Source organism: Galeopterus variegatus, unplaced genomic scaffold (assembly GCF_000696425.1).
Source record: "Galeopterus variegatus unplaced genomic scaffold, G_variegatus-3.0.2 Scaffold8003, whole genome shotgun sequence".
NCBI classification, from domain to species: domain Eukaryota; kingdom Metazoa; phylum Chordata; class Mammalia; order Dermoptera; family Cynocephalidae; genus Galeopterus; species Galeopterus variegatus.
The window spans coordinates 66,919-84,240 of NW_007734114.1; the positions used below are offsets into that span (position 1 = coordinate 66,919).

General features: G+C 35.2%; 1 protein-coding gene across 1 annotated transcript in view; it reads right to left on the reverse strand.

Annotated features, from left to right (window-relative positions):
• The window catches only part of TMPRSS15 (transmembrane protease, serine 15), a gene marked incomplete at its 5' end in the record, with an annotated part of 51,939 nt that overhangs the window by 23,258 nt on the left and 11,359 nt on the right, over positions 1-17,322 (reverse strand). Inside the window, 3 exons of the mRNA XM_008592536.1 lie at positions 5,905-6,079; positions 6,250-6,299; positions 10,411-10,506. Of these exons, the coding sequence (XP_008590758.1) occupies positions 5,905-6,079; positions 6,250-6,299; positions 10,411-10,506 (321 nt within the window). The remainder of the gene's footprint in view (positions 1-5,904; positions 6,080-6,249; positions 6,300-10,410; positions 10,507-17,322) is intronic.

Genomic DNA, 17,322 nt, shown 5'->3' on the forward strand with positions numbered 1-17,322 from the left:
CGCCCCTCGCTCAGCCAGTGAGTGGGAACCAGTCTGTATGTGGGATCCGAACCCTCGGCAGCACCGCCGCGCTCCCAAGCGGTGCACTGTAGCAGTGCGCCACGGGGCTGGCCCACCAACATCTCTTTCTAACTGTTCTCCCCAAGTTCACTCCTGCTCTTCCCAGCAGTCTCATCTTCGCACAGCAGCCTGATTAGATTATGTCACCCCTCAGCTCTCCAAACGGTCTCTCATCCCGTTTACCATAGCCTATTGAGTCCTCGCCACAGCTCCACCTACATCTCCAATCTTGTTCCTGCCACTCTGCCAGTCACTTCCTGGGAAGCAGCAGCAGGTCTTGTTGAGCCTTCTGAAATAAGTCTGCTCCACTTCTACCCCAGAGCATCAGGGTTTGCTGTTACCTCCCCAGAAGTCTGTATAACTTTCTCCTTCATTTCTCTAGGTCTTTTTTCACATGTTAGTTGTTCAGTGAAGCTTTCTCCAACCACTGTATCCAAAACAACCCCCTGGCTCCTATCATTCTCTTTCTGTATATACTAATTTTATGTTTATTTATTGTGCAAGTAACTCCCTAATATTTGTCTGAAAGGCTGATGGGTTTGCTCACTCAGCAGTATGGTGCTGATAACACCAAGGTCAACACCCTTACCAACCAGCTGCAAAAAAAAGAAAGTATATTTATTTGAATGTTCTTCTGTTTCAGCCTATAATATAAGCATTATAAGGGGAAAGATTTTGTTGGTCTGTACATCACTATCATCCCAAACACTTAGAACAATGCTTAGCACAGGGTAGTGCTCAACAAATATCACTTGACTGAATCAATATATGAAAACCAGGAAGCAATCCAAGAGCAGGACGTGTTGGGCACCACCCATGGCCACAGCCAGGTTAAGGGGGTGGAGTTGTATATCAAGCTACATCAGCACAAGTGGTTACACAAAATAACTAAGGAAAAAGAGGACTCAACGATGTGATTCAAGGTGAATAATTAGTTCTACAGTAGAGGTATCTTCAAAGATCTGATACCGGAACTTCTAGGAAACAAAACTTCTGGGTGAAGTAATAATCAGAATGAGATTCTGGCTAAAAATAAATATGTCAGTAACAATATTGCTAATAGAATGCTGTCAAGGAAATGGGCCATGTAATATGGGTCAAGAGAAATTTAAAGAATAAATAATTTTAAGGGAGAGACACAAGGTTGGAAATTGATAAAACCTATGAGAAAGGCATAAATATAAAAAATTCTAGTGATACAGTAAGAGAATTTTAACTTTCAAAAAGATGACTAACAGCTCAAACTTGAAATACTGTAGAAAGGGACACAAAACCTATGCCCTAACATAAAATCAATGTCACTAACCTAACCTTGAAATCTCTAATGTTCTAAGAAAATGTTTTTCCTCCTTTTGATCTACAAAATTTACTATAATATTGAAATTGTATTATAATATTTCTACAACCTGAAGAAGATAGCAAGAAGGTAGTATATTAGTTATTAGCCCCACTCCCTAAAGCCATAAGACAGACAGCTAAATAGACAAAGAAATAAAATTAAACCCATGATGTTTATATTTTAGAGATTTAAGTAGAAATTAATTTTTTAAAAATTATTGTATTTGTGTATGTTCTCTGTGTTGTTTACAGTGTTTGAGGAATTTGAAAGAATTCAAATTTTAAAATTTTAATTGCAGTATCAATTAAATAAATAATGCTATTTTGTAAACAATGCTTAACTGATTAAAAAGTAGGTTTTCAAAGTTTTATTAGTTATATCAGTTTAATAAATTTAGTATTAAATAAAAAACAAATATATAGTGTGTATTTCTCACTACACCCCCAAACACCTCATATATGAAATAATCTCTTTCAGGAATGTTAACTCTTGTCTCAAGGAATTGTTTTCTCGAAATGAGATAATTCATGTGATATACTTGGTCTGCTCTGAAGAACTAAATTAAAGAATGAGAGATTGGCAGGAATGTCTCTATGGCTAATTTTATCTTTAATATATATCTATTCAATGAAAGTGATCCAGATTGTAAATCTATACATGACTGCCTACCCAAGTGACTCAACAGTGGTTGCATCTGAAAGCAAGAATGGTGAGTAACTGAAAATAGAGTAAAAAAAGAAACTTTCTGGGTGATAGAAATATTTTATATCTTGATAGGAGTGGTGGTTTGATAGGTGTATTTATTTTCAAAACACATCAAATTGTACACTTAAGATTATGCATTTTGTCATATGTCATGAGAAAAAAGAATGGAAAACAATATTGAATTCTGGTTGGTAAGTTTGCTTTTATACAGTAGAATGCATTATTATTATTATTTTTTTTGTAAATAGTTTGTGGATAGTAGGAACAAGATTTATTATTATTGGAGTCAAAAGTTACAAATACAGAAGACAACGAAGTCAGAATGTACCCTGTGGTGTTTAATTTAAATTGGAGTTACTATTTCAAGTTCATATTTATAGGTATATAGGTATGTGCATTGCAAGGGTTTAGGAGTGGGACACACCAGTGGTAGCCATGAGCACACAAGATCTTGTTTACTAAAGTGTAGAAAGGACTAAAATTAGTTACATAGAAGTGGGGCTTCTTATAGAAAGATTGACTTGAGGGCTAAGGCAGGAAAAGTACAAGATTACTTGGAATATTTTATTTTGCTGAAAAGTAAAGAAGTTATCAAAGAATGAGGATGTATCTAGACCAGCAAAGGAGCAAGATTGAAGGGATTTCCCAGATAGAAAGACTTACTACAAAATAACGGGCCTGTATTATAAAATACCAAAGGAAAGAAAGACAGAAAAACAGAGGGGCTATACCAGACTAAAGAAGATAAAAATGGTGTAGCAACTAAACACAGTGCATTATCCTGAACTGGTTCTTGCATGGAAAAATATACAAAATAAAGGGTATACTGGGGCAACTGACTAGATAATTGTACTGATTTAAAATTTTCATGATTTTCTGTGATTATATAAGAAAATATTCTTGTTCTTAGGAACAATACACAAAGGTATTTAAGGGTAGGGGCACAATATCTAATATACCACCAAATGGTTCAGAAAAAAATATGTGGCCAGATTTGGAGAGAAATGGAGAATAACAAAGGATACCGAGTGAAACGTAAACAATTGGTGAATCTGAGTAAAGATATAAGAAAGTTCTTTGTACTATTCTTGCAATTTTATGCATGTTTGACATTATATCAATATAAAAATTTAGAAAATAAATATGCTGAACATGTATTTCTTTTACAGAACTTCCCTATGCAGGAACGGCAACAAGATAAAATTTTTATTGCACATTTGTATTATTCACGGTATGCAAAAGTGTGGCAGCATCTTAATTTTGTCCTGAGAACCACCTTAGAAGGTAGTTGTCCTTATGGCCAGCCTAAAGATGAGGAAACAGAAACAGAGATACTAAGTTGCTTGTCTGTAATCATACATGAGGTCATAGCATATACAGGATCAAAATCCTGCCCTCTGGTTCAAAGTAAACCTTCCCCTTTAAACCATGACAAAATTGGCCTTCACTTTTCCCAATCTCTCTTTAAGGTTGTGAAAGGAGACAAGTCAGTGACAGAGGAACAGAACAGGCACAGCGATATTTAGGACCATTCAGGAGCACTGAGCTTGAGGAATGCCAATAGGAGTGTTGATAATAAGATTAGAGATAGAGAGGAGCTGCCCCATTAAACCATTTAACCACCTGCAGGTTAGAACACCTGGAAAAGGTTTGTTTACATGGAACACAAGCCATTTGTGTAGTATGAGCTCAATAAGTTGCTTGATCTGGGTTATTCTATTTATTAGGAAATTGAGCTTTTCACTGCACAATTAGTGCTTTAAAAAGACAAATAACAGGCAGCATTAGCATACTTGTAAAATATTTTTTTTTGATAAAACTACATAAAATAATACCAGAAACTTTCTTGCTTTGTTAGATACATGAAGTAGAAAGTAGAAAAACTCTTGGCAAATAGAGAAAAAAACCATTTCATGGAGTGCTAGGAAGAGTAAAATGCAAAGTTGGCAAGGATAATTTTGAATCCATCACAATTTTAGTATGGCTTACCTTTGTTTGCTTATGTTCAAATTGAAGCTGTGTGAAATACATTTTATGTCCTATGTGATTGAACATGTGTTTATATTAGATGAAACTACCTTTGTATTTCCTTTGTATATTTGTGATATGAAAAGATATGATGTTGGTATCATTGGCCTATAAGATCAAGTACCTCTGTAAGGTAGATAATTGAAAGATGTCTGTGATATTACTGCAAGCCTGGTTGACATTTAGAAAGTATATGTTCTTCTAGAACATCAAACACAGGAATTTACCAAATCTGAAGTTAACTTAGCAACATTGCTAACTTACTAAGACCTACCTATGTGTAACAGAAAACACTGAATCTTTAGCTAAAAATAGCCTTTATTTGCAACTCAGTTAGGATGCAGATATTACCCATCTTTGCCATGCCCAAGGCAGAGAATATGTATGGATGTAAATGTTAAAGCCATGTTTAGCAGGGGATGGAAAATTGCCTACTGTAGTCATTTGTTACGGTGTGATTGAAAACAGTAAAATATAATTATCAGGATGCAACAAAGTCAAGAGGGTGCACTTTAGATATAGCACTCAATGTTTGCAAGCATCTACTTCTAATGCAGCTTTAGAAGTAGATGAGACAGTACCTCGGATAGCTCCTTTGGTGACCAGCTTGTTGGCCAGTGAAAACCTGGCCAAGGATCCTCATTGTTCTGATTCCTAGGCTTATGCATGAGTCTCCTCTCACTCTGGTATAATGGGTGTTTAGGAGTAGGCTCTATCCTTTAATGCTTATTCTCCCTGGCTCTTCCTATCTCCCATAAAACAATGTATGGCAATCTGTATTTACCCAATGAAGTTCAATGTTTGTGTTGGAAGAGAAAGTTGTCTTTTAACCTAATCTCATGGCAGACACTCTTTCATGCCTGAGCACACATGGTTCTTGTGCCAGAGAGGCTCATTCTAATCGCCACAGATAAGGTTATTCTCTTGAGGACACGCCTGCTCAGTTAGGGACAGAAAATCCATCTTGGGTCAGCTTCATATACCTTCTGTGAGGAAGCTACCTTTTTTCTGACCTAATTCAGGACTGTTGGAATGTGAATACCCAAAGATGTCCCTAGGAAGTAAAGAATTAACATGCTTTGGGCCCAGGATAAATTATTTTCTCCTTCTTTCCCCCCTGCCACCTTCCACATACTCTGTTCTCTCCTGTGTCACTGTGTGAGGAGTGGCTGCTTCTAGACACACAAAAAATGAGACCTAGAATTCAACTAGTATTTTGTCCTATTATGTTATAAAAGCAGAGTTAGACAGGTTGATATTAGTTGTAAGTTTTAGTTACAGATAGCATCAAAATAGCTATGACTTGAGAACTAAGTAAATATTTTAACTCTCATTCACCACAAAATACTTATGCATTAACTTCTAGAATATGTATGTAGCTTGAAGACTACCTATGCATGCTTTTTGACACTGACAATTTTCTAACAATAAATATTGGACTAATTGAATGATAACCAGAACAATTTATATAACAAACACTAATTTTACACTCTTGAAATTGCTTACCTTGTGAATAGGTAAAACTTTCAATCTTCATGTATGTAGAAAACATAATGCTTGATACAAGTGTCTAATGAAGAATGATTTTTTAACTGAATTTTAAAAATTTTTACATGATTTTAGTGGAAAAATGATTGGAAAGTTTATAATGTCATAAACAGCAGGAACACTTCCCTGGTGGGATGGTTTTGTGGACGTGCATGAAATGGGATGCTAGGCAGTGTCTGCTGTGGTAATTTTGTTTAAGAAGGGACACGTGACATCATACTCACCCATACACGCAGTGTGCGGCAGACACCAGCCAGTCACTGCTGACGAGAGACGCGCCACAGATCAGTTGGCTGTTATAATACAGAGCAACGAGCCAGGGCCAGGCCCCTTCTTTGGCATTAGTTCCTCCAACAATCTTCGGGCTGACTTCTTGAGCCACCAGTTTTTGTCCACATGCTATTAAAATAATTGTAGAAAGGGCACTATTTTATTTCAGTGGATTTACTCTACCCATGAAAGTTGAGTGGTGACAAAAGGTGACAAAATAACTTCAGGTGGTATACAAACTCTATCTAGAATTTTAATATTGAAGGCTTGAAGGAAAACGTGACACAGTATTTACTTACATTTATGGTTACATTGTAACAGAATCAGCAAATCCTGTGAACACTGTTGACTGTAACAGAAGAACAATTTTATTTCAAAAATTGTGCAGTTAGTATTTTAAAGTAAAACATAGTGTATGTTATTCTACTTTTTTTAAAAAGTAAAATAAACTACTTAATGTAAGTATCAAATACGAAATGCAGGGAGACTGAAATGCAAGCAGAAAAAGTCCCAGTTTAAGGTCAAACAGAGCTGAGCTTACATCTTACCCTACCCCTTACTCCTCGTGTGAATTTGGATAAATTAAAAAGTAAAATAAACTACTTAATGTAAGTATCAAATACGAAATGCAGGGAGACTGAAATGCAAGCAGAAAAAGTCCCAGTTTAAGATCAAACAGAGCTGAGCTTACATCTTACCCTACCCCTTACTCCTCGTGTGAATTTGGATAAATTGCTCAATATCCTTGAGACCTAGTTTCCTCATCCACAAAATGAGGGCAATAGTACTTACTGGAATTTTGTGAGAATTAAATGAAATATTTTATGAAATTATTATTGTGTCTTATACACAACGAATACTTGATAAATGATAGATATTACTATTTTGCTTGAGCCAACATTGATTTCATTCTTAAATAATATAGGTTATGCCTCAGTATTGCCAATCCCGTAACTATTCAGTGCCCAACACTGTGTTACTTTTTTCAGGGAAGCGACAGATTAGTGAATCACAGGTCTTGTTTTCAACGGAGCCAGACATATAAATAGCAAATAAATATATATATATATATAAAAGCATAGACATAAATTACTGGAAAACTCATTACCTGTTTAAAAATTTGGATACTAACTTTCTTCAAAGCCAAAAATAACTTTTTAAAATAAATAAAGAAATTTTGTTTTACAATGTGTTATGCTCACTAACCACTAGAGATCAGTATAACACAAGGCATTAAAGCATTTGCCCACACTATTTCCTAATGCAGGTATTACAGATATTGGTCACATTAAAAGACATACCTACACATGTACACACACATATAAATTTAATGACCTATGTTTACATGTGTAACTACATCTACTTGTGTATTTTGTTTAGGTGCTTTAATTTTTAGGGAAAAACAAAATAAAATAAATACAAAACAAGACCTAAGATGCATACGTCCAATCAAAGCAATTCAGTGTTTATGGAATATGCATAAAATTTATTTGAACACATGCATTCATGTTGTCTGATTTGGCATATCCCTTAGAATAGAGAAAAATTTCAATTAAAATATAAGGACTTTTTTTTAATGACCAATGTTCATGTATGTATAGATAGAGATATATCAATATGTATCCATAATGCCCCAAAGAGGAAGCCTCAATTAATTCCTCTTTTGTTATCTATTTGAGGTTGATAGAGAAGTAGTTTCTAGGATGCACTCTCTTGTATATTGTCAAGTTTCCCAACTCTTTTCTTTTCCACAGTACTCATCAGTGAAAATCCATATTCAAAATGGTTCATTTTCTAAAGTATTTTTAATGGTCTAGAAAGATTAAGCAAATGCTCAGTATGTATAAAACTGATTATTTTATCATTTTTAAATAATTATTATCATTTATTTTGTGAGGACTGAAAAGTTTCTAGATAAGTTAATAGATAACCAGAAAATTCAACTGAATTTAGTACCTTTTTTTCCATGCATTTTGGTTAAACAAAATTTTCATACACAAACATGCATATGCAGTGTTTCATGGTAGAGAAGTAAGTTATTTAATCTCTAGTCAGAATGAGCATGAATCTATACTTTGTCCAGGAATATTTACAGAAATTGGGAGAAATAGAATTATGGTTTTGATCTTTGGTCCTGGAGTCAGAGCAAGGTTAGTTTTTTGTACAGGAAGAATGACAATGTCATGATCCGGTGTCTATTTCTCAGCCCAGTGGGCAATACTGTGATATAGACGGATGAGTTTATATCTACCATATTGACAAAAAAGAACTAATTTCTCTCCCAATTTATTCCCAACAAAATGACATTTTTTCTTGTTGAAAAGTTCATGCTTTTTCTTTCTTTCTCCTTTCCAGAATTGCTATTTAAAGTGAGTTGCTGCCTTGGGAAATTTAGAACAGAGCATGTTAGAATGGAAAGGTAGAAAACTATGAAGTCAAATTGACCTTAGCTTAGAATCTTCACGTTGCCTACTAGCTTTGTGAACTTGTGCACCGGTCAACACCGGGCATGCTTCCCTTATCGTTACAGTGAAACAATACCACCTAAGTCATAGAGCTCTTGCCTGGATTAGAAGTAACCTCTGTAATATTCCTACCACGATGTCTGTCTCATGATGGGCATTCAATAAAATGCTTGATAAGCACTTTGTATCCTTAGAACATTTGGTTGATCAATATATTCTAAGTAAAATTTCCATTGACTTATAGAACTACTAATGAAATGGTCCAAAGAATTGAGAGAAAGGAGAGTCTAGTATTGGCAGCTGCATGAATTGTACAACGTTTCTAGTTTTATCAGGTGAGACTGCTGGTATCACATTGGGTGGTATTCTCCCACTAGTGGGAAATAGTGGTCTGAATCTTGCCTATGCCTTACAATAGGATGAAAATTGGGGATTTGGGTCAATAGGTTTTCATAGTAGGGAGGATCATTTTCTCTGACATACACTTTCTTTACCTATTTCTCATTATAACCATTAGTGCAAGTGTATTTTCAGAAGCATTGATTTTCAGAGGGCAATAAACATAATGAAATCCACAAAGCAAATGAATGAATGAATGAATGAATCATATATTTGATTTTCTGCCAACTCAGTATAATGTGGCTAATTAAGGAAGGGATTAAGAGGACAATGAATTAACTGGCTTGTTAGTGTGATAAAAGCTTAAAAATATGTCTATAAATGGTGTCTCTTTCAAAAAACATGAACATACATATAATAATGACATCACTATTATATGTATAAGGGTAATGTTATTGTAATAGGGTAAGATGATACTGGCATTTTGTTGATAAGCATGGAATAACTTAGTTCTGCTCTGAAACACACATATAATTAAGATGAATGGTTTTAAAATTTTTTTCCTTTGCTTTTTTTTACTAATTCTTAAATGTTTATAAGACATGAATATGAAAATTTCTCAATGTTTTCTCAATGTACAGTCGTTCTCAAGATTTCTAGTGATAATGAAAATATGGACATCTTTATAGAAGGAGAAGCCTGTTTTCTCACTTGCAGATACTTTGCTTCATCCCCAATGAGACTCATAATATCAGTCAAGGCCCAGCAAACATCAATGTAAAACATTCAGTTGCAAAATCTTTTCAGTGGTATTAAAAATACTTCTTTATAATTTGTTTTACTTGCTGAGCTCACAGAAATGGTATTTTTTTATGACTAGCTGAATAATTATACAGTTTCATTTTTTACCATTAAGTATGTTAGATGAAATACACCAACAATAGCATCTTAAACCCTTGTCTACAGTTATGGCTTCTTTTTGCAGTTACCTTCTTCCCATCTACAGCTGTCCTTTGACGGAACTGCAAAATTCAGAAGCCAGTTTCAACAAAAATCATCATTAACACAAAAAGAGAAGAAATGACACAATCTAAGCTAAAACAGATCTTTGAATACAGGAAGCATGTTTCTTTTTAACACCTTAGTAAAGGCTACAAAAGCAAACTTAATTTTCAAAAGCAAGAAAGAATATGTTGGCAGAACTAGAAGTCTAGACTCCTTCATTTAATATTCACATTCTATCTACTAAGGAAAAGAAAGGAATATCATGATTTTCCCTCTCTTTCTTCTCTTTTGATGGTAACTAATTTGTGCCACTCTCTTTATTCTGATCAACATTTTTTTCCTATGAGATTTAATTGTTTATGGGTCTGACACTAAAAAAGGGTATGGAATTAAAACTTATCGGTCCCCGTCAGTGTGCCAGACCATTACATATCAGCGCCTCAGTTGATCATAGATCTGAGACTTAGGCAATATTCCCATATGAGATCAATTAGATACTGTTTGAGATTATACATGAAGAATAAAACAAGTTAAATAACCTTCAAGATTATGTGGCCAGTATGTGGTAGAATTCAAATCTGACTGACCTTGAAAATCTGTTTTCTTTCTAGTTCACGTACAACTAGTCCAAGAACAGATTTCAGGACCCACCTGGGTGTTAGTATTAAGCTGCCATTAGGTGCTGTGTTTAATTTTACAAATGGTCCACCTCCAGTAGAGGAGATTGGCTCTGATGAGTTTCCAGTCCTAGGAAAGAAAGACATACAGACAAAAGAAAAACACACAGAAAGCCATAAGTTACACATTTAGTTCTTTAATGTTGTGGATATTGAAAGAAATTATGGAATTCCATACAAAGAGACTAACATTTAATACAAAACTTTAAATGTTTTGTTATCTGAAAGATGGTGCAAATTGGTAGAATTACCGATAATGATATGTAATGTAATTTTAATTTTTGTGTAATACCTCTAGTCCTTGTTTGCATTCTCATATATTATTTACAAAGTTAAAGTCATTGCATATGTTACTTGACTGTCTGATTTCGTTTTTTCCCATTTGACTTTTCTGTGTTGTCCAATAGTTTCCATAATGACCAATTTGAATGACAATTTCAAAGAATTGCTGCACCATAATATATTAAGCTTTTCTCCTGTCGGGTGTAATTTATCTTTTAAAAAAATGCATGTCACCTAAAAACAACATAGAAAAAGAGGATCTTCAGTGTTTGCCATTCAAAATGTTGCTTTGTTCTAGATATTGCATTCAATTCAAAGCCAACAAGCCCCAATTTAAAGCCAGAAGCCACGTGATTGCTCTAAAAGAGGGAGTATGTAGCCTGGACTTGTAAGGATCAATTGATAAGCCACCATGGGTTGAAGAGACACTTCTGTGGGACTAAAGACATCTAAGCCCCTTGGCTTTCACTTTCCTGAAAATCTGTTATATCCATGTCCTCAACTGTGAGCCTTAATTGAAGATTTTTAAAAACTTTCCTGACTCTCTTCTTTAGACTCAGCTGGAGACGTTTAGCTTTCAATTCCTAATCTTGTTTTAAAAAATTTTCCTGACTCTCTTCTTTAGACTCAGCTGGAGACTTTTAGCTTTCAATTCCTAATCTTGTTTTCTGCCTTTTATTTAAAAATATGCCTTCAGTCCTGTAAAAACTTTCCTGACTCTCTTCTTTAGACTCAGCTGGAGACGTTTAGCTTTCAATTCCTAATCTTGTTTTCTGCCTTTTATTTAAAAATATGCCTTCAGTCCTGAAACATCCTGTTTCCTCTATCTGCTGCTGCTGGCCAGCAGGGAGCTGATGGGGTTACTGTGTTCTGGGTTAGCATGATGGACCCATCCACTGCCTCTCCAAAAGAAGGCCAACTCTGACTTTTATGTCTGTGTATAGGACATTTCCAAGGAACACTCTGAACTGAAAGAGTGTTTGTCCTGTAGGTTTCATCCACTGTATAGAGAGCTGGGACAATGCAGGCTCTACCTAACGTCCTAGAATTTAGCATCTTGCACTTTTATCATATAAACAGATGAAAGTAACTTAAGCACACAAAGTCATTACCCTTCCTTTAATAAAGCCTGAAATGGATTTACCAAAGTAAAGACGAGCCCTGTTATTGTTATTGTTAGAGATTAAGCTATTCCCTCCATGTGGGCAGAAGGATCATCTTACTTAAGTATTTATATAAAATGCATTTGCTATAGCCTAGTAAACAAAACAGGCCTGGAGACCTCAAAGGGCAGCAGGGCCTATATAGAAAATCAGAAATGCTCTAAGTCATGAAGGACTTCACCAACAGAATGGTTATATTTAGGGACTCACATTTAGGAAAGATGGGATGTGGATCAAGATCTTAGAGGACTTTGAATGTTACCACTGGTGCAGCTTCTGAAAGAATTTACCACACCAACCTTAGCTTTTGAAAATATCAAGGAATGCCTCTCCAATTGAAGAGGCTCTAGTTGTGTTTTCATTGCCTGCAGGTTTCAGAAGCATCATTGGAACTGGTTGATTAGTGACTATCTTGGCTGTCTCTTTTAAAACAGACCCTGAAGGGATACATTAATCTCTCTGGAAATTCAAAACAAAATGTGGACAAAAATTAAATTAAAATCTGACTCTGAACTGAAAGAGTGTTTGTCCTGTAGCTTTCATCCACTGAATAGAGAGCTGGGACAATGCAGGCTCTACCTAACGTCCTAGAATTTAGCATCTTTCACTTTTATCATATAAACAGATGAAAGTAACTTAAGCACACAAAGTCATTACCCTTCCTTTAATAAAGCCTGAAATGGATTTACCAAAGTAAAGACGAGCCCTGTTATTGTTATTGTTAGAGATTAAGCTATTCCCTCCATGTGGGCAGAAGGATCATCTTACTTAAGTATTTATATAAAATGCATTTGCTATAGCCTAGTAAACAAAACAGGCCTGGAGACCTCAAAGGGCAGCAGGGCCTATATAGAAAATCAGAAATGCTCTAAGTCATGAAGGACTTCACCAACAGAATGGTTATATTTAGGGACTCACATTTAGGAAAGATGGCACGTGGATCAAGATCTTAGAGGACTTTGAATGTTACCACTGGTGCAGCTTCTGGCAGAATTTACCACACCAATCTTAGCTTTTGAAAATATCAAGGAATGCCTCTCCAATTGAAGAGGCTCTAGTTGTGTTTTCATTGCCTGCAGGTTCCAGAAGCATCATTGGAACTGGTTGATTAGTGACTATCTTGGCTGTCTCTTTTAAAACAGACCCTGAAAGGATACATTAATCTCTCTGGAAATTCAAAACAAAATGTGGACAAAAATTAAATTAAAATCTGGCAAAACATCAGAATTACTGAAAAATTGAATTAAGAGAGAATGTATTATACTAAGTTCTGAAAATTATTTATAAATCTTTTTATCCAGCCTATATATTATACATCTACTGCTGGAATGCACTATGATGGAATTGGTGATTATTATTATTATTTTTTTTGACATATGCCTATTCTAGAAAAAAGGAAGACTAGAGGCAAATTTCTAAGAATACTGAATACTCAGTAAATGCCAATTGTTCTACCCTGGGATTCTCAAATGCTGTTCCATGATGATGTTTTAACTATCCAGCAGAAAAAACTATATATATGTGCGTGTGTGTGTATATATACACACATATATGTACAAAGGTATATACAACTGAAGAAGATAAGAAAACGTACATAACCTTACATTCTGAGATTATCTATTCTACATTTTTAGTATCAAACTTAACATGAGACAACAGATGTAGATATGTTGTCTTGAGTTATTTAGAATAGCTGGACAAAATACTCTTTCAAAAAATGTGTAAGAAGTTCTCACATAATTAAATTTTTATGCCAAATATTGTCATCGGTAACCTAAAGAATAGTGTAGAGAGACCATAAGTTTATGCAAACATTTTTCCAGGTGTCAGCACTGTATGTTAGAGTTTGGGATTTGAGATGAATTACCTGCATTTTAAATCCTGTCAAGACACATCCTTTCTAGCCAACACAAATTATTCCAGTCTGTATTCATAGTAAACAGAATATAAAGCAGCAGCAGCAGTTTACAACAAACTATTTCTTATTTTAAGAAATGACGAGGCAATAAATAATACATTAAAAATGTTCTTGGGAAAATAAAAGATTAACAACCCTAAGTTAAGTCATCATAGACTTTTGAAAGGCATGGTATTAAATCTTCTGCCTCTTCTCTCAGGCCCTGCTTAGGATTCTTCTCTTTTGTCTCCCTCCTCAGACTGTATTTGCTGTGATAAGAATTCTCCCCTGAAGCAGGAGCTTAGGTAGGGCTGTTTTAAACCTTTGGACACACTAAAGCTAAAAAGAATAATAATGCACACTGCAAATCCTGCAGCCAGGCACTGTAGCTCATTTCACACCCCAAAAGGTTTAAGTAATGANGATTTTTAAAAACTTTCCTGACTCTCTTCTTTAGACTCAGCTGGAGACGTTTAGCTTTCAATTCCTAATCTTGTTTTCTGCCTTTTATTTAAAAATATGCCTTCAGTCCTGAAACATCCTGTTTCCTCTATCTGCTGCTGCTGGCCAGCAGGGAGCTGATGGGGTTACTGTGTTCTGGGTTAGCATGATGGACCCATCCACTGCCTCTCCAAAAGAAGGCCAACTCTGACTTTTATGTCTGTGTATAGGACATTTCCAAGGAACCTCTGAACTGAAAGAGTGTTTGTCCTGTAGGTTTCATCCACTGTATAGAGAGCTGGGACAATGCAGGCTCTACCTAACGTCCTAGAATTTAGCATCTTGCACTTTTATCATATAAACAGATGAAAGTAACTTAAGCACACAAAGTCATTACCCTTCCTTTAATAAAGCCTGAAATGGATTTACCAAAGTAAAGACGAGCCCTGTTATTGTTATTGTTAGAGATTAAGCTATTCCCTCCATGTGGGCAGAAGGATCATCTTACTTAAGTATTTATATAAAATGCATTTGCTATAGCCTAGTAAACAAAACAGGCCTGGAGACCTCAAAGGGCAGCAGGGCCTGTATAGAAAATCAGAAATGCTCTAAGTCATGAAGGACTTCACCAACAGAATGGTTATATTTAGGGACTCACATTTAGGAAAGATGGCACGTGGATCAAGATCTTAGAGGACTTTGAATGTTACCACTGGTGCAGCTTCTGGCAGAATTTACCACACCAATCTTAGCTTTTGAAAATATCAAGGAATGCCTCTCCAATTGAAGAGGCTCTAGTTGTGTTTTCATTGCCTGCAGGTTCCAGAAGCATCATTGGAACTGGTTGATTAGTGACTATCTTGGCTGTCTCTTTTAAAACAGACCCTGAAAGGATACATTAATCTCTCTGGAAATTCAAAACAAAATGTGGACAAAAATTAAATTAAAATCTGGCAAAACATCAGAATTACTGAAAAATTGAATTAAGAGAGAATGTATTATACTAAGTTCTGAAAATTATTTATAAATCTTTTTATCCAGCCTATATATTATACATCTACTGCTGGAATGCACTATGATGGAATTGGTGATTATTATTATTATTTTTTTTGACATATGCCTATTCTAGAAAAAAGGAAGACTAGAGGCAAATTTCTAAGAATACTGAATACTCAGTAAATGCCAATTGTTCTACCCTGGGATTCTCAAATGCTGTTCCATGATGATGTTTTAACTATCCAGCAGAAAAAACTATATATATGTGCGTGTGTGTGTATATATACACACATATATGTACAAAGGTATATACAACTGAAGAAGATAAGAAAACATACATAACCTTACATTCTGAGATTATCTATTCTACATTTTTAGTATCAAACTTAACATGAGACAACAGATGTAGATATGTTGTCTTGAGTTATTTAGAATAGCTGGACAAAATACTCTTTCAAAAAATGTGTAAGAAGTTCTCACATAATTAAATTTTTATGCCAAATATTGTCATCGGTAACCTAAAGAATAGTGTAGAGAGACCATAAGTTTATGCAAACATTTTTCCAGGTGTCAGCACTGTATGTTAGAGTTTGGGATTTGAGATGAATTACCTGCATTTTAAATCCTGTCAAGACACATCCTTTCTAGCCAACACAAATTATTCCAGTCTGTATTCATAGTAAACAGAATATAAAGCAGCAGCAGCAGTTTACAACAAACTATTTCTTATTTTAAGAAATGACGAGGCAATAAATAATACATTAAAAATGTTCTTGGGAAAATAAAAGATTAACAACCCTAAGTTAAGTCATCATAGACTTTTGAAAGACTAACTATCAGAACTACTGAAAAACTGAATTAAGTGAGAAGGAATTATACTAAGTTCTGCAACTAAAGCACACAATGAAGGCCTTTCCTGTCTCCGTTTCCTTTTCTTGCAAGGGGATTAGTTGTCAATTTTTAAAGAGGCACTCTGTGAAGATTACAACTAGAGTGTGCATTTTCTCAATCCTGAAAATGTTCCAGATCTTTAGATTTAGATAACTCTTATTACACATTTACATAGCTGGTTGAAATCAGTAGAAGTTTGGTATCATATAGAAACATCATATAGCATTACCTTGTTGACAAACTAATGCCTCTAGCAACCTATTTCTAAACCTTTATTATCATTTTTATGGGCTATGCATCCTCAAAGGGCTCCTCTGACTTCAGGAAAACTTTATTTTATGTGAGAAAAGAAGCATACAGATGCAACCATTATTATTTTTGAGGTCATAGATGGAGTATAAAAATATGCTCATAGATGAATGCTAGGGAGAGAAAAAAGGATATCCCAAGGCTACTGGCATGGTATTAAATCTTCTGCCTCTTCTCTCAGGCCCTGCTTAGGATTCTTCTCTTTTGTCTCCCTCCTCAGACTGTATTTGCTGTGATAAGAATTCTCCCCTGAAGCAGGAGCTTAGGTAGGGCTGTTTTAAACCTTTGGACACACTAAAGCTAAAAAGAATAATAATGCACACTGCAAATCCTGCAGCCAGGCACTGTAGCTCATTTCACACCCCAAAAGGTTTAAGTAATGAATAGAGCCAGGTGGGATTAGCTTGAAAAGGCTTTTGGAGAAGGATAGGACTTTCTTTTCAGATTGGAGAGAAAGAAGAGGATTGATCTGGCAAGACAGAAGGTGGGGAGAGCATTTTTATAGGCAGGGGAATGGTGGATGGAAGGGATTCGATGGCAAATCATCTCAGTAGGAAAGTCATGGAATGCAGTCATTTAGGTGGACATCGTGACTGAAGTGAACACACTTCAGCTACAATCGCTTATTCATTTTCCACTTTTATAGTAACACACCTACCACTCACATAGCCCAAGCTATGTAGGTAGCTCTTAACAAACAGGTAAATATAATTAATTTTAGATTTTCTGGCCTTAACACTTAAAAGCTCATGACACTTACACAGAAGTAAAGAAACGCTAACAAGAAATTATCTTAACCTAATTGATTCTCTCCTGTGTACAAGCTACTGCACTAAGAGCAAGAGAAAATAAATGGGTCACTCTGGCTACTCCTCTCTGTTATCTTACAGACGAATTACTATTAGGA